The following is an 18,868-nucleotide window of genomic DNA, read 5'->3' as shown; positions in this document are numbered from 1 at the left end:
GTAAATAGTATGATGTAAATATGAACCGATTAGATTTTTGCGGCAAAGATCGAAGCCCAGAGTTCATGTCAGGTAAAAATGTGATCCTTGAGAACGGCTGAAGGGATTTAAACAAACGTGGTACAAGTGTGCATGAATCTCCATCAGTGCATCCATCCACATATATTATTTGGTCCTGAAAGGTCAGAGGTCATGGTAAAACTGCTGTTAACGTGATACCATTGGCTGTGGGATTACAGCTAAACTGTCTAAGTGCATGTACCATGATACAGATGCATGTTCAGATTAGATATTGAGGTCAAATGGTCTTGAGGTTTTTGGTCAAAGTTAGAGTAAGCAAAGAATTATTGTGAGCAGAGGCATATCGGTTGACGTCACGACTTCAAATCATTTTAACTCGATTTGATATTGGGTGATTCCTGTTGGAACATTTTGCCATCTTTCAACTCTGCTTTCGGTGGAATCGTGGGGATTTGACTTCACTCTATTTAACACCCTGTTCTTTTTGATATCCCTGAGTCTGCCGCACTTTTTCTCTTCCCCATTCCTATCCCCATTCCTCCATTTAAATTAAGTCGTTAACTTCACACATTTATTTTAACTCGGTGCTGGTGCAGCACAGGCATGAAAGGCCGAATGGCCTCCTGGGTCACATTTCCTAATTGCAGCTTTGTGGAAAGCGCGTGCTGAGCCCGGAAGACAGCGCCTCGTCCACCCTCCCCCTCCCGCAGCCGTTAGCTCCCCAGGCGTTAGCCTGGTTCACCAACCCCGAAATCTGGCCTGGGGAAGAAGGAAAGAAAGATAAAGAAATGGTGTCAGAAGGAGGATCCCCCTGCCAAGCTTATCCATGGACCTACCACTGTGCATTTTGGGGAGGGGGTGGAGGGTTTGCATGTTTGTAGATCTTGAAGAATTGGGATGAAAAGTAGACAAAGTTAAATTATAAAATGCATGTTTCAATAATATTATTCACGAGTATACAAGACAGGGGTTTGCCTCAGAACATTTAATTAGTTGCAGTATAATTTTGATTCCAACTACGGTGGCCATTTTTGCTAACATAACGAAGCACCTCTCTTTTCGCTTGTTCCACTTGCTGAGCGGCTAGGCGAGCAGTTTGCAAAGCAGTTGATGCAGACCAACTGCCTTGGAAAGCGATAGCAAACAGCTTGCTCATGAAGCACACCCCCAGAATAACAGTTTATAGCTGGGTTGAGATTCAAACCCAGATTAGACAGCTTGGAGGTGAGTGTGCATTCCTCCAGGAGGTCCTGCCATCCCGAGAAAGTGTTTTGTGTGTTTACCCATTGATTATTCTTTCATATGCAGCTCGTTGCTGAGGGGGATGAGCTGTGCCGCTTGACCCATTATTTTAAGGCACAGACCTGTCATCATAAAATAGAACAGGTTTGACATTTCACAAAGTGATATATATGATTGTCTACACTGGCCAACTTTGTCCCACATGATCCAACTTAAACATTTATTGCATCATAAGTCACAACAAATTGGGTAAAAGTGAGTATATGCCACTGTTATCACATTTGGCGTAGTCCACAAAAATGGACTAATGGCCCCCACCTGGCTACCACCAAGTTCATTTTTCTTTATCGTATATGTCACTGGAATAGCTTTCCCTGGGGAAAAAACCCCTGAAGTTTTATTGCAAACTTCAGATTTTGGAAGTTGTACCTTCAAACATGGGGCACCCAAGGCAAACAACCATGAATGTCGTTATGGAGGCATGTTGATGCAGCTCTAGCTTCAAAACAATATCAGGTATCCTCAACATGTAGTTGCTGTGCTACATGACAACATTGAATAAAAACGAAATATGATTGCACAAACCAAGAAGTTGGAGATGGTCGTACGTAGAGTTCATTTAAATTGGTTTATTTTTGCATGAATTCACTCAGTTATGTTGTTTATGACTTGTTATGTGGGCTATGGGCTTGCAGAATGGCCTTGAGGTACGCAAACTCACCTATAAGCTGTCTCGCTTGGGTTTGAATCCCGACCCAGCTAGACACTGTCATCCTGGTGTTTCACAGGCAAGGAAATTCATCAATGTGTGGGCCCTCGCCCTCCCTCGGATGGACGTTAAACTGGGTGTCCCGTCTGCTCGCATTGGTTGGCGGATTAAAATACCCCACAGACCCCCTTTCCAAATTCCTGCCCAAACTTACAAAGGGACTGCATCAGTGGCACACCTGTATCCTCAGCCAAGAATGCCATCCTGAAGCCATGGGCTGCATACAAAATAAACAGATGCCACACATTTGGGGTGCACAATATATTAAAATTCAGAATATCATATTTTTATCCTGCCAAAACGAAGTTTTTGCAAGATATGTTAGTCAACTTGTAAGTTTTTTGTTTGTTTGTTTTGTTTTGTTTGTCTGTAATCACGTATAAATCACTCTGCATAGCACAGTTATCATTGGAAATTTTTGTAACTTCGCATATCAGAGGCCTATAGAGGTCCCTTTCAGCGCACAAAATTTTGAAGGTCAAGGTCAAAGGTCAAGGTCAAAGGTCAAGGTCACTGTCGCAAATCAGGGGAGTCGACGAAACCATTATTTTTTGAGTAATTTTGATCGGATCGTCTTCAAACTTCATGTGAATATAGTTGATGGTCTGGCGCTCAGCTGATTAATTTTTGGTGGCGATTGGCATTGACCTTCATGGTTAGCGCCTCAGGTCAAACATATTTGACCCCAAGGTCAAATTTTTAAGTTTTAGGAACCATATCGTGTAGTACCTCAAATTGAACACCTCGATGAGTGCTTTCTAGATATGTCAAGCTTCAGACATTATGACGTCATTTGGTGACGTTATGAGGAAAACGCATATTTTTCATGGTTACTCTGTAGAACGATTCTCATCGGAATCTCTCGTCGGCAGATATTCCTCAAGGAGTCGCTCCTCGTGGATAGCAGCTCTGTTCACCTCAGTGTGACCTTAACGAAGTCACACGTGGTCACCTTTTGGCAAGATACGGGTCACCCTGCGGGTGACATTGGTTTATTATCATGTTCTCCTTCGCCTCCTCCTCCTCCTCCTCCTCCTCCTTCTTCTTCTCCTTCTTCTCCTTCTTCTTTTTATTGTTTCTCTTTTGTTTATTTTCAGTCGGAGAATAAGCTGCTGCAAATCTTGAAATGTAAACATAAATAAATAAAACATTCATATGCCACCTGTGGCTGCTGGTTGCATCATTGTTGGGAGCGCAACTGTGCGGCTGATGCAGTGCCCCCTGTTTCCAGTAAGCTGGTACTCATTTTGCTGACCTCGGAAGGACGACAGACTGAGTCAACCCACCTGGTGTTATTTAACAGATTGACGGGAGCTCAAACTCAAGACTCAAAGATCTTAATCCAACACCAGGCTTTTTAATGTAAAATAGAACATCAGTCATTGTACTATAGAAGGTCAGGATCTGATCATATTCCACTCACTTATCATGTCATCATGTCACATTGGTTGCTATCCATTTGGTTTTTCACAACCGAACTGAACTTGTTCTCCACAGCACATTCCTTGAGGCTGGTGGGGATGGAGGTGAGGGTGGGGGGTCGATTTGGGCTGAAGTTGTTCTTGACCAGCTGGAGCCATTTTTAAAGTGAAGAAACACGAATTTTTGTGTTGTGTCCTGAAGCCGTTTTCTTGAAAACCTGATGGAATTTCATCGATATGGATCCTGCATAATGGAAACCTGGATTTTTGAAGGAAACGTCAGACCCAATGGCGATAAATTGTTTCCACAAATTGACAACAAACTGCCCTTCTTTCCTATTGCTGTTGAGTAAAAGCGTGCAATGTGCTTACGTCGCTATCGAGTAAAATTTGCCGTGTTTCCGTGTGCACACACTTGGGATATTAAGTGTTCATAAAAGCTCGCTGTGCGCTCATACTTTCACACTTCCATGCTCAAGTGTGCCCTGCAAGAGATGTGCAAATCAAAAATCAAGTCCCAATACTCGTATCTGGACAAGTCGCAAGTCACAACTTCCAGAAAAGTTTCCGGAAATAGAGCCGACACTTACCGACGAGAGTGGTTCAAGGTTGATGTGGACTTCAACAGGTGACAGGTCTTGATTACTGGAGGAGTCATTGATACGATTTCGCAACCCATCTCCGGTAGAGTTGTCCTGGTCATCTTTGCAATGTGAGGGTGAACTGTTGTGGAGTAGTGTTCTGCCCAGAGACAGCTGCCTGTAATCTGCATGATAGCTCATCTCACTTCATTGCATAACAAGTCGCTGCAGTACGGTGGTAATGCTTATCCCACATTCAAGTAATTCCACATGAATTCTACCGCAATCTTATCCGGCTGTTGGCAGAACGTTATTTTATTTCTGGCAGTGGGGACCAATAATGTCTCAAATCCGTGCTGGCTTTGTTTGACTCGGGCGTGAAATGATGTGCCCAGGTCTTATGACTCGTCACAAATATCTTCAAAAAATCATGTTCGTCTCTCTGATGGCTATCTAGGAGCTCATTTCCTTCAGCCACTGATTTTTTGTTTGTTTGTTTTTAATCAAACATCAGTTCTTTTTTGTAATCCTTTTGTACCTACCTTGCATTAACCATTTAACCCCGTTAAATTTAAAGTGAAAATGAGAGCGAATGAGGATTTATACACTTCTCACTGATTCTGCTTCTTCTACAGTCGTGCTTGTCGTATTCTGGTGATTCTCCAATAATAGCTGTTCAACAGGATTAATGTTTGCTTGAGTGATCACAGTTGGTTGCATGTCAGAATGTTGCAGTTTTCATGTATGTCCTTGTTTAGTCGCAAGTGGTCCATTGTTCCGTAACATCATCTCTTGCATCCCTTTTGTTCTGCCTCTAGGCGTCCTTGTTGTGTTCGGTGGTAGGACATTGATTCTTTGTGTGCCATTGGATGTTATCTCCACATGAAGGTTTCAGAAGGTAGAATGGAGCCCTGCTCAGGACTCAAAGTGTGTGTGTGTGTGTGTGTGTGTGTGTGTGTGTGTGTGTGTGTGTGTGTGTGTGTGTGTGTGTGTGTGTGTGTGTGTGTGTGTGTGTGTGTGTGTGTGTGTGTGTGTGTGTGTGTGCAATATATAATGTCTATATATCATGTGAGACATGTCACGTATAATATGTGTGTGTGTATGTATTATGTCATGCATAATGTGCATACACAACAAGTGCAACACACCGCGCACAACATGTGTTCTCACAATAATATGCACAACATGTGCACAAATCACAATTGTGCAAGTGTATGCACAAGCCACGACCCATGCATGCGTATGCGTATGCGTATGCGCATGTGCTGCCACCACTGGCCGCCACTACCATCCACAAGTCTCCAAGGCCAAATTGAGCTGTCCCCAGTCTTTAAGCATCCAGCTGAACCACACAAGGAACCATGGCCCATGGAACAAGCCATCTCCTTATCTGTCCTGCCACCAACAGAGCCCTCCTGGTCTCAAAGCATCCAGCTTCACCACAGCAAGAAACCACAACTTATGGGCCAAGCTGCTTCACCTCCCCAATCCAGGCTCTGCCTCCTCCCCTCCCCTCATCCCCAGTGACAACAATATAGATCAGCATGACTTCCCTGACAATGTGTTTCAACCTCCCGATGTAGATCGATGTCCCGTGTGGCCTCCGGTGGAACACCCAGTCTCGGTTTCTTCCCTCTCCATCCCATCCTTCCCCATTCTTACTCCTTGACGGGACAGAATTGGGAAATCCAACAATCCACTAGGCAAGGCGAGGGCACCAGACTGTGACCTAAATGCACCTCGATCGGCTTCATCTCCGAACGCCACTTGTGCAGTCCCCTGACCCATCAAGAAAACTGCCGTTCACGGCTTGGTTCTCGCTCACATGGAAGTCAATGTGTTTGGCACACTCCTCGATACCATAAACTTAATCTCTCTCGACCTCAACAGCCAGAACCTTGCAAGAGGGAGTTCGCAAAAGCTCGGACCTTCCCTCCCTGGAGTATGGGGTCAACATGCCCCACCAAGCTACAAGACCATGCCGCATCACAAATGCATGTCAGATGGCGTGATACCAGGCAACTCATGCACATCTCATCCCATGTAAGCTGGTGATTTTGGCTTGGTCCTCACTGCCTTCAAAACTGATGTACTTGATGCAGCCTGAGGTTCCCTCCATCTCAGGTGAGAGGGAGGCAGCATGACCAGCAAATCGTGCCGCCTCCCTCCTGTGTCGTGCGTGTGCGTGCGTTACGTTGTCATTTCTCAAAATGGTCAAACGGATGTCCAAAGGTTCATCAGTGAGTCCAGGCGAGTTTTTGGCAAATCAATTTTTTGGAAAATTTGAAAGAAAAGGTTGGATTGTTTTGGATATATATATTTTTTCAAATCACTCTATAGTGCCTTTGTAGCTATGTGAAAGGTAATAATACATGATCTGTCATCCCATTCCTTTGTAGGTGTAGAGTAAAGTGCTTTCGGTTCCCACAAAATACAGATTTTTTTATTGCTTGTCGTCAATAAAGCTACAGATAATGGCAATGTATGTGACATAAAGGGTGTGGGGATGATACGGGTATGTGGGCCATAATTGTAGCGTGTTCAGTTATCGATGGTATTCTTGTTCAGAATGAGTGCGCGAGATGGGACTATGTGCTCTACGGGTGCTGTTCTCGTTTTTATTGTGATTGGTTCATTTGTTTTGCTTCCTGATTGGTTCATTATGCTTCCCCTAAACATTTGCTTTGCTAATAAATATACCTGGTCTCAGGGTTGGATTTCGCTAATTCTGGCTGCTTCATTTGACGGCTTAGGTTGGATGCAGTGGAGTTTGGAAAGCTGGTTCAAACTGGTTTCAGGCTACACTCGTGACAACGGTTTGCTTGGACAAATTGGGCCACGAGCGTCTGTCAGCCCTCACTGGGTTTAATTCCGCATTCCCAACAATTATTGTGATGTGGTAAATTGGCCCGGAAACATACTCGGGGCTGTGGATTTAGCTGGCAGTAGCGGTCGTTTTGACATGACCCATGGGACCTGAACCGGGTATCTGAAATGGACCCGTGGCTCTGACATATACATATACACACTCTGGGGCAAAAAAATGAACCAAGCTGGTTTTTATTTTTTCAAATTTGACACCATAGATGTACAGTACATATTCCAGTTTAAATTGATCACTCATGTTACAGTAGCAAAAAGCATTCCACGTGGTTTCCAGCAATTTTTATGAAAAAAAAATCGTGTTTTAAGAAATTTTCTCCAAAAAAACTAAAATAACAATTTCCATATTTTTGACTTTCATCTTTCAAGGCCAATATCTCAGGTAACAAAATTGATCAAAATTTTACACATAAAAACAGGAAGATAAGACTGTTTTGATTTGTTCTGCCACAACAAAATTCAAAAAAATATTTTACTGTTACAAGTACTGTATACTTACTTGATGTGCAATCCATTTTTAGGGTGTTGTCATGTTTTTTTGACTGTTTAGTGTATATGTCGTGCCAAAATTGCTCTAATTTATGACTTGTACAGTTAGTGTAGGTCATGTTTTTGTGTTTCAATTTCGAAATGCCTCCAAAGAAAGAGAAGTTCTATACTGATGGGGATATTACAAAAAAATCGAATTACTCGTCTTCGTCAAGCGGGCAAGACACATTCTGAAATCCACAAGCTCCTCCTGAAGGAGGATAAAATCCCTATTTCTCAGCCTACCAGAAAGAGAATAGGTCTACAGTTCCAGAAAGTTGGTTCGACTGCAATAAAGAAGGATCTGGCAAGCCTCGAGCCAGTATAAATAATGATGACAGGCGAATGACATTCTTGGTTCTCCAGGAAAGAAAGAAAAGCCTGCGGAGACTGTCAGAGGAGATCAGAACTGCTGAAAACAAGACTGTTTCCAGAAGTACCATCACAAAATGTTGACTGATGCTTGTTTTACCTCAATAATATGTGCTTGAGAAGCCTGCCTCTATTATTCAAGAAAAACAGTCAGGACAGATTGCACTTTTTGGCCAAATATGGGAACTGTGATTCAGACTGCTTTCAGAGAGTTCTGTGCTGTGATGAATCAAGATTTGAGCTATGCCGTGATTCCCCAAAACGTTGTCTTTGCAGATCTGGTGAGAGATTCAATCCTGAGTGCATTCCAACAACTGTGAAGCATGGATGGAGGTGGAATCATGGTCTGGGGTGCATTTTTGGCTGCTGGTGTTGGTGAGCTGATAAGGTATGAAGTCAATTGCTGCCAAGGAATACCAGAACATATTAGAGAAAGAATTACTTCCCAGCGTCCAAAAGTTATTTCCTGGAGAGAAAACCAAAGAAGTCGTTTTTCAACAAAGTAATGGCAAATAAGATGGTGGAGTATCGCGTGTCAAGATGAACGTGGAAAGGTTGCTTCGTCCACGAGAGAGAGCTTGCCGAGATCTCCATGGGAAGGCCCCCAGAATCTATTTGCCAATCTCCTTGAAAAGGCTGCTTGTTTCACGAGAGTGCTTGCTGATCCCTGTGGGAAGGCCCCCAGAATCTACTTGCCGATCACTGTGGAAAGGCATCTTGAATGTCTGAGTACTGCCATTCACTCAGGCTCTCAAATTTCACAATCTTCATTCAGAGGTTTCCACATCCACTCTCCACGGAGGTCAAACCAATCTGCTCTTCAACAACCGCCGAGATGTGTTTATGTTGTTGCCTCCATTGAATGCATGATGATGTCAGTTGCAGCGAACAGCTGCAGTGCCAATGATCCTTCAGCTTTATTGTGTTTTAAATGGGAGTTTTGTAGGCAGTGAAAAGAAAAGTCAATTTAATTCTAGATGGTATGCAGGCACCTGAATAAGAATCTTTTGTACTCAGTTTTAAAGTCATTGAGGTCCATTGTATTGAACTAATCAAACTAATGGGGTAATTCGTGACGTGTGGACTCATGAAAGGGGGATGGTTTCTGATGTAGAATGGAAAGGGGGGGAGGCAGGTGTTGGAAGGGTCGTGAGGAGGGATGGATTGTGAAGAGTTGCGGGGTTTGAAAGACAAAGAGTGAGGGACTGGTGATGAACAGTTCGCTGGAGTTAAGGAAGGTTCAAAAGATGGATTGATAGATGGAAGGATTGATGAGAAATTGAACATGCTAACTCAGAATGCATCTCCCTCTCAAAATCCCTCTATACAAAAGGTAGGAAATCTATCTCACATGAAATAAATATCTGTCTGGTGAAAATCCTACTTGTCTCTGAATGCATGGGGGCCTTTTCCATAACCGCAAGAGTGTCGAGAGAAAGGTGTGGCAATAAAGAGGGAAATTACATCGAGGGCTCTGTGTGTATCCCGATTAGATCTGAGAGGAAGACGAAAGTCCTCATCTGCTGCTCTCTTGAAGGCTCGTGGTGTGAGGGAAGATCAGGATGGAATGGTTCATAAATAATTCAGAATGGAAAGGGAAGAGTATTGATAGAGGGTCATTTGAATTTGCCAGGAATAATTTATGTCTTGGGACAGAGAAAGGGCAGAGCACGTGAGGAGTTTATAGATTGAGTCCAGCATTGCTTCTTAAACCAGTTTGTACATATGCTTATGTAGAAAAGTACAAGGAATAATCAGAATATATTGGTGGAGATTCCAAAAGGCAAAGGTTGAGGGTATGCGAAGAGAGTCCGGTGCTCTAGATTGGGACGAGCTGCAGGAGGAAAGTCATCATCAGAGAAATGGGCATACTTCAAGGACCAAATGCAATGTGTACAGAGTTGGTATATTCCATCAAGGTGTAATGCTCAAGGCAGGAAGACAGGTGGGTTAAGCAGGGAGGTAGTGAGTGCTATTGAGGAAATAAGTTGAAGGTATTTATTTGGTGGAAAACAACAGAACTGAGATCGGACTCAGATCAGTATAGGAGGAAAGTGAGACAATGGAATCACTTGGGCAAGTCAAAAGAGAATAGGAAAAGGATATAGCCGATGGATCTATAATATAACAGTAATGCACTTTGAAGTATATAAGGGGTAAATAGCAGGTTAACATAAGTTCGGGCCCATTGAGGGAGAACACAAAGAGATTGGTTAGCATTGAAAGTGAGATGGAAAGCTAATTAAAAAGTTAATTTTGCTTTTACATTTATGCAAAAACAATCAGGGAAATTACAAGTTTATGAGACAAGGAGGTGAGGAAGGTTTTTGTTTTCGGAGAGTTTCAGGTCGGTGGAGGGAAGAAAGAAACGGCGAGGAAAACTAAGAGTAGGTAAAGCTCCAGGGCCAGATAATACACATCCGAGAGTATCGAGTGTGGTGTTAACCGATATCTTTAACAGTATCCACATTCTTCTTCTTTCGGCTGCTCCCATTAGGGGTCGCCACAGCGGATCATACGGATGATCCGCATAGTGATTTGGCACATGTTTTACACCGGATGCCCTTCCTGACGCAACCCTGGTCGCCTCTTACGACACAGGGATATGGTACACCTATTTTAACCGGGGTATACACCGGCCCAGTATACTGGTACTCACTTCGCCGACCTCGGAAGGATGACAGGCTGAGTCAACCCAATGGTGTATTAATTCAGTGGCTCAACGGGGCTTGAACTCAGGACCTTTTGGATCCCAAGCCGCTGCCCTAACCACTGCGCCAACACCAGGCTTTAACAGTATCCACATTGGAGTCCACAAAACTTCCACAGAGGATTGGAGAGGAATAAATGTATGTCATTGAAAAAAGAAATTGGAGAGGAATCTGAGAACTACGTAACTTCATTTGCTGGGAAGATGTTGGAGACATTACTTTGTGATCAGATGAGGAACCATTTCAAGAAATGTAAACCAATTTTAAAAGGTGGTCAACCCGGATTTATGAAAGGAAAGCTGTGTTTAACAAATTTATTGGAGTTCTGTGATGCAGTTTCTGGTTGGGTGGTTGAAGGAAATCTGTTGCTTGTCCTAATTGTATATCTACACTTTCAGATGGTATTTGATAAACTACCAAATAGCTCTTAACCAATGTGAGGGTTTCAAGAGTGCCTGGTAGAGTCGGTGACGAGATTTGAAACTGGTTTAGTGATTGAAAGCAGTGAGTGGGAGGAGGTCCAAAGTCATGGGGTATCTCAGAGATCAGTACTTCTTTGTCCCCATGCGATTATCTTGAGTATTTCCCTGGTCCAACCCTGATCCATTCTTGCTAGTTTCTTATCCATATTTTCAGACAGGTAGTATACTGTTGCGGAAAAGGGGTTCGGGCATTTCCGCGAGAGGAAGGACTCTGGTTCCTCCCAAATGCCCGTCCCTGTAAGCCGACTTGCTGCCCATGGCCCCACAGCCCGGCAGGTTGCTGAGCAACCAAGGACATCAATTAACTTGTCAACTCTAACAGGGTTCCCCGTCTGACACCGTTTACCTGAGGAGCTGACTCGATCAATCGAGGTCTGGGCCCTCAGCGTGCATTCGGACTACTGCTGAGCGAAACAGTGGGTGCACACTGGTAACAAGAGCAAATCACATGAGGTAAAACTTCCCATCTAACAATAATGCTGACTGTGCTGGACCAATAGAGGAAAGGACACCACGAGCAGTTTGAACTGAACAATTACAAGGTTTTATTCATATGGAACGTGGGGAAAAGCGTGTGGCACAGTGAAGACTAGGTTTATTCACAGGGGGTATTCATACAGCAGGGACATACTGTATTTGTGTGGTGTAGCTAAAGACATAGAATGATACATATTCGTGCAATAAAGGGACAAAGAGCAGAGTTATCCGAAGCTATTTGTCTTGCACAGTTTTACACTTGGTCCTCAATTTGCACTCATTATATTTACGTTTTTTTTTTCAACTTGACGCCTTGGACAAAGTACTGAACAATTTACGATTAACACCTCGTAATTTTCTAGTTAACGGTTTTTTTTAACACAAAACCATTTCAACTTCATGCCAGCATGCAAGGGGAATGGAGGTACGAGCATAAATCGAGAAGTCTGTTTACTTAGATTAGCATGACGGCACCATCAGAATCACTCCATGGAATGGTAAATGACAAGATTGATCAGAAAAACTGTGGCATTGGTGTCCTCTGGCTTACCCGGCATGTACATGTGGGCATGTTCTAGTCCAAAATGCAGGGAAGATAAGGGTTGGTAGTAATGAATAGCAAAGGGGATGTCTGGGTGCGTGTTAAAGAGGTGCGAGTGGGGTGTGGTGTCGGTGCTCAGAGTGAAAAAGACACGGTGCGATTCAGTGGCTGCTATAAAAAGATAGGTTCTTTGGGTTTTGCTCTTGCTGATAGCTCTTTATGCGTCTACAGTAGATGAGTCAGAAAAAGAGAGAAAGAACACAAGAATTAGAACTGTCTGTCATGTGTGGTTGTCGATTTCACCTCTCATCAAATACTGCACACAGACTGGATGGCGCTCGGTCTGCTCACTTCCTCAGTGTCCCGTCCCGTTCTGTTCCTTCCCCTTTAGCAGCAAGCACCAACGAATCTTCCAGAAACTACTCCACCACACAAGCCTTTTTTTTCCCAGCGACCAGCCCCGATATTTAAGGACCTCGGAAGCGGTTGAGTTTAGTGGGTGTCAAGAGTGAATCCCCGCCTCTTGTAGGTGTGGTTCCCATAGCATGGGTCACACACTTCCTTCTTTCCTCTGAGCGTGGCATGCCCATTGGTCCAGACCTGCTTGGGGTGACGTCACCCTCTCCACAAGTCCGCTGGTTTGGAATTGCTTTCACTTGTCCTCCGAATGTGCCATCCACATAAGCTCCCAACTCAACATGTGGCTGACATGCAACAGTCACTATCTGTCACTCTAATGCCCGGGAAGGGCGGAATGGCTTGCTGGATAGCAGGGCAGTTCCTGCTGATAGAGGGATGTGATAGTGTGACGAATTTGGAAATCGATCACACTCAACATTCAGGTCCTTTAGCTCAGTTATCTCGGTAAGTACGTGTTCTATAGATAGCTCGCCTTCCATTGTTTAATGGGTAAATCTATGTAAATGCGCTGTGATTTATTTTAATGGTTAGGGTTCAATCAGAACAACAACAAAGAAGAACGACCCTCCTCCGCAAAGGAGAAGAAGAAGAACCCTCCCGTCCTGAGATTCAACAGCGTAAACAGGAATGACGGTTGGGGTGGGTCCGGCAGAAAGCAAGATAAACAGCCCCCACCCGCGGTTGCGGGGGGGGCAGCGCACGAGGGCGAATGAGTCACGCTGAAAGTGAGGCAGGGCTGAGAGGGATAAGAAGGGGACCCTCTGCTTGGCTCGAGGGGGTTGTTCTGGTGCTGGTTCGGTTTTTGCTTTGCTTTGTGGTCTGGTTCGGCTTGCTCTTCTTGGTTTGTGAAGCTCTTCGTGGTCTGTGCTTGGTTCCCGGCTTGGTGCGACTCCTTGACCTCATCTTGGTCGGTGCTTCTTCGGGGAAGCGACGCATCTTCGGGAAGGATTGGCGCCTCGTCTCACCGGCATGTGTTCTGGAGCGTGAGGGGATCCACCAGAGCTTGGAAAGGATCGCGGCTCGCGATGGTTGGAACCAGCTCACCCTCGCTGGTGCCCGGTCCGAACAGTTGGAAGACCACATGAGGTAGAAAGGTCCCAGATAGGTCCTGGGCTTCAGCTTATCTGTCCCTCTGAGCTGAAGTCTGTATTAAAGGCATCAGCCACCATTTATTGGGTATGTGTGCGTATGTGTGTCCGTGGGCCCGTCTAACAAGTAGAAAACTGTTAAGTGCTTTGTGTGCTGTATATAATTGCATTGCATTTCTTATATTCGGTATAGCTCTGCTTTCTGTACTCCCCTCATTTCCCCATTGCAGTATATATAAACCCCAATTGTTAAATGTTTTCAGCTCGTCCACGTTCCTTCTTTCATTGACTGAGCATGTCGTGTGTGAGGGATTAGTTGGCCATTGCCGTGGTTGCAGGATAATTCAGTCCAACGGTTCTCGGCGATTAAAACCGCTCGTGATCGCACACGGAACGAGCTCGCCAAGCGGCTCGGTTTCGTACGAGTTCCGTCAAGGGTGAAATTCTCCGGTAGTTGGACCACGTGGGTACTTAGGTTAGTTGAAGTTGGCAATCGACCCTACCCCACGTGGTCTACCCATTGGCGGATTTCGGTCTAAAAGGGACCCGTCTTCTCTGGACTTTTCCGGAGAAGTACGATCTGAATTCCGGGTGATTGGTCGAGTCGACTTGCGGCTCCGTCTAGCGGTCGCGCTCACGGCCGACGTCTCAGCCCCGTAACAATAGGAACGGTAAGCGCACCCTTGCGCCTTGGAGTAAAGGCTTGCGTACGAGCATGAACAAAAGGTGTCTGTGAGAAAGGTGAGATGATGGTCCCGTGGTGTGGGAAGGCGGTTTGTAGTGGTGAGATGTATGAGGCTTGTGTGGTTGTGGAGTTGAAGCATCATTGGGTAATCGTGATTTGGACTTCGGAAGAAGGCTGGAGTGGCGAGCTTGAATGGTGGTGTTGAATGGAAATAAAGTCTGGTATGTTTTTGTAACAGGCAGGGTGGTTATCGCTGGCATGTGGGAGAATTATGGTGAAGAAGGTTATTGTGATTGAAATGGCATTTTGGTGATGGCGTGCAGATTCAAATGGAGTTTTGGTGCGCATATTTATATTAGGCTGCTCACAGCGAGTGCTCGGTCGTGTGAGGAGAAGATCATGGGGAAGAATGGGGAAAAATCTAACATCCCTCACAACACATATTTCCTTTCTAACCCATTAGACACGAGGGACGACCCTTATTATCTCCAAAATGTAATAACGAAATAACTGACCCGGGAACCACTGTATGTTGTGCGCCATTGCATTGGGGTCTCGATTCCCAGAACCGTTACAATACTTTGGATATGTATAACATATGTCAGAATTTTTTTTTTCAAAACATGTCCCAAAAAAAACAACCAAACAAGGTTGGAATGACACCACAATACAACACCAGAATCCTCTTCTTTTTTTTTTCTTTTTACGGATTGCCATCACAACATATTTTGACATTGTTTTGTGTTAATTCCACAACAAACAAAATACGCAATTGCACCAACCCACACTACAAATTGACGTCGACCTCGAACATAGACATCTTCATGCAATTGTTACGGTTGCCACCTGTGACAAAAAAAAAATTGAATATTGTCCAACTCCGAGCATTTGCGGTTTATAAAATGTGACCTGCTTCGACATTCGCGGCCCTGTGCTTCGCGTATTCGCAGTTTGTTTGTTTTTAACGTTTTCGTGTTTTCGCGGGTGTATTTGCAGGTTTAAAAAAAAAAATTGCGGATGTAGTCGTGGTTTTTCCACGGGCGCTTTTGCAGTTTTCCACTTTTTTTGTTTTTTTGCTTTTTCTTCATGAATCGCAAACTGCCGATAACCTAACCCCCTTTTTACCATTGAAACAATGTCCCAACATTTGCGCATTCGGCATTCATGGCATTTTCCAGGAATGTACAAACATATATCATTCTAACCACTCACCCTCTGACTGACTCCTTGACCGATATTAATTTTCGATACTTTCTGGGTAACGTAGAAAGCTCCAATTTTGCGTGCTGATGGACATCAAGGTCGATACACTGGGAAAAAAAATTCACAGAACAGTTGGGAAGCGTCCGTCAATGAAAATATCTGAAAATATATGCAGCCTTGTGCTCACTGTAGTTGAGCGACCCAAGACAATGTGGACAGCACAGTGGTAAGTGTTACAATGTACATACTTTCATAAAAATGTTAGTTTATACATTTCTATAACTATAATAACATTTCTATAACTATATAACTTGGGTTCGATTCCCATCTGGGCACATAATTTTCCCACATGCACATATATTTCTATAACTGTAAATTGTGAAATAAAAACCTCAATTGATATCTAGCAGGAGGTTAGTGATGCTTGCCTATAATCATAAAGCTTCTATTTATTATGCACCTGCGGACGAAGCACGGCTCTTTTTTGCTTACAATGTGTTAGCATACTCCACCAGTATATGTATATATATAGTCCTATTTTGGATGTAAATTCTGCCTTGTTTCATGCAGAGCCATCTGGAGAGAGTGAATGAATGGAGAAAGACCAAACACCAGATATTGACTTAACAGCTGCCACTGGGTCGTGGAATACAGAAACAGGTTGGATAATTCAGCTTTTTGATGAGTGTGACATTGTATGATTGCTTGCCTGAGTACAAGCACATGTATTCCAGTCTTTTTCAGAGCATTATTGGGAGAGACCAATCCTTGGATGCAATGGCAGATAAAATATTTTTCCAGGCAGCCCATGTGAATTTCTCGACTCGATGACACGTCAACGGCTGTATGATTTCAGCCAATGAAATTGCAACTTCAATGAGGATATGATCAGAGGAGCCATTCGGGACTGAAGAGTAGGAGAGGTTACAGGAAAGTTGATCACTGCCAGATCCAATCGCGAAGATGACTCAATTTGGAAAATTAATAATTTGACCTCACGAGTTGATTTTTGCAATTCCAACAACCAACAGCCTGGTATGATGCAAGTGAAATCGACACAAAGAAGGAAAACATGGATAAGGAGAGTTGTATTCAAAAGACACTGATATAAGAGAAAGTGAGGAGTAATGGAATCATCATAATCCAGAGCGTTTGGAGGGATTAGCAGAGACTGTGGTGTTTGTTGGAGTTTTTGACGAAGGCAGCAACAACATGATGTAATTCATCCGCCATGGTTGTGGTCCTTTGTTCCCTGTGCCACGATTTAGCAATGTGTCACAACAAACAGAATCCTTTCATTAGTACTTTTTCCTGATTACAAGTGCCGCGCCGATCGCTTACCCGTGGCAATAAGATGTTGCATGTGCTGAAAAAGTGTCACAAACACTCGTGCACAGGTTTGAATCACCTGAAACTTCTTGGTGATTGCACATAAGCCTGCACAGTAAAAATGAAAAAGAAAAGGGATTAAAAACAAAAATAATGAAACTAATGAGTTTCTCTTCTGAACTAATGAGTGTTAGTTAGTCCCTTGTAATATTTTTCTCTGTAGTCTGATCAAAGTGAAAATCTCACGTCCGTGGTAAATAAGATGTAAGACTTTGGTGATGCATTTTTACGAGGACTAAAATGCCTTGCTCTCATGGCCAGTTTGCACTCGCAGATGCCAAATTTGGGCCCAAGAAGCCTTTCAGCAAAGCATAAATGTGTATCCAAAGTCTGTTAATCTGCCTTTATTGTACCTCCTCCACTCGAGCTGTGCAGGCCAGTTTGGCATCGCACAAGTACCTACTGTACCTTATGTGATGCACTCATTACAAAACACTCTCACTCTGGTTTTAAAGAAGAAAAGGTTTTGTGGAAATGTTTTTGAAAGTTTTGTGAAAATGGAAAAGGCTTTATACCGTTCTCTTGATTTGCAAGGGTTAGGGTCATAAAGTGCTGTTCGGATTAGGGCTAAGCTTCGACGAAGGGCCATCGAGTGCCATTGGGTTCACATTTGCAAAATTTGGTGGAGATTGGACCAGCCGTGTTTTTATTTTTGTTTTTGTTTTTGTTTTCAGATGTACATACACACATACATGCTCATACATACAGATAGTTGCCTTATTTATTATAGTAGAATGATTTAAATGACTATGCTAACATGCTGAAGCTGCAGTTTGAACACCTGAGAGCTCCCACGAATTGAAACCTTAAAAAAAATACATTGAGGCCGAAATGATGCGTCTTCACTGCTGAAACTTTCAACATGTCCATTTCTTTATTTGTACTTTCGATTCAGACTTCTGGCTATATTGATTTGCACACACTTTCTGTGTGAATATACACCATTATTATTCTCTGCCTGGAAAAAAAAATGTACATTTGGAGAATAGCCAAATTCAGCAGGATGACAATCTCTGATATGTTGGTGATTAGTAAGTATAAGCTCTTTGAAAGATCTTCTTACCATTGTCCAGGACATCTTACCATCACAAGTGAATTTCTAGATTTCCACAATTTGTGTGGCTAATTTCCAGCTCCCAGGAACTTTTAACATATCCCAGTTCTCCCATTTTTGCACTGGGTCTCTGGTGGATACCATACCTGGGAATAATTTTACCTGTACTTTAAAATATTCTGTGTATGTGCAATACGAACATCATGTCGCTGAGATACTTATGCATGTGTACACTCGCAAACGGGTTTTACAAGCGTTATAATGAGATAGCGGATGAGGAAGGAGGTGGGTGGGGGTTATGTTTTCATCCCTTTCTGTGTTTTTCTGTTTGTTTGTCTGTGAGCAGGATATCTCAAATTTGTGGATGGATTGGGACAAAACTTGGTGGACAGGTTGGGTGTGTGATGACGAAGAATTGATTAGATTTTGGTGAATATCCGGATCTGGTGACTATAATTTTTTTCAGTGATTCTTCACCATTGAGAAAATGGGCCAAAAATGATATATAACATGATATTTCAAAATGTTGTTGATGGATTATAACAAAACTTGGTGGATGAGTTGGGTAGGTGACAAGAACAAGCTGATTACATTTTGGTTTAAGGTCAGGATGCAGATCCAGCCTATCGGTGAGATAGCAATTCTAAACTGTTCAGCCTGGCAGAGGTATGTGCTCTACCAAGTGCCGTTACAGTTTTTTTATGTTACTTCCTGATCCACTCTATATTCTAGCTCCTCCAAGAGCCTCAACACTGTATACAAATATAAAATCTCATTGTTTGCGACTATTCACAACCACAACAATACACATCACTGTGGACACCGGTATATTAATGAGACTTCCATCTCCGGATAGTCATTCCTTCAACCCAGCCAAAGGGAGTGAAGAGGTTTCGGTTTCCATGAGCTCAGAATCATTCTCGCTCGGTTTTTGAGAGCCTTTTTCCTTGCTCTTTTCCAAGCAGGACTTAGGTTTATCAGCAGGACTGCACTTGTGCAGT

At 43.4% G+C, this 18,868-nt stretch overlaps 1 protein-coding gene across 5 annotated transcripts in view; it reads left to right on the top strand.

Moving 5' to 3' along the window:
- FHIT (fragile histidine triad diadenosine triphosphatase) overlaps positions 1–18,868 on the top strand; it is a 222,444-nt gene that overhangs the window by 8,774 nt on the left and 194,802 nt on the right. For 4 of the 5 annotated variants that reach the window (XM_085864297.1, XM_085864301.1, XM_085864300.1 and 1 more), the window contains exon 2: positions 15,995–16,084. In XM_085864297.1, coding sequence (XP_085720423.1) covers positions 16,018–16,084 — 67 coding nt within the window. In that variant the 5' untranslated portion in view covers positions 15,995–16,017. Of the gene's footprint in view, positions 1–8,093; positions 8,206–15,994; positions 16,085–18,868 lie in introns of all 5 variants that reach the window. The other variant, XM_085864298.1, reaches the window with a different exon arrangement.

This window comes from Eptatretus burgeri, chromosome 18 (assembly GCF_056783735.1).
Source record: "Eptatretus burgeri isolate ZD-2024b chromosome 18, Ebu_testis_v1, whole genome shotgun sequence".
NCBI lineage: Eukaryota > Metazoa > Chordata > Myxini > Myxiniformes > Myxinidae > Eptatretus > Eptatretus burgeri.
Note: the sequence above shows the minus strand (reverse complement) of the source record. Positions and strands in the feature narration are given on the sequence as shown.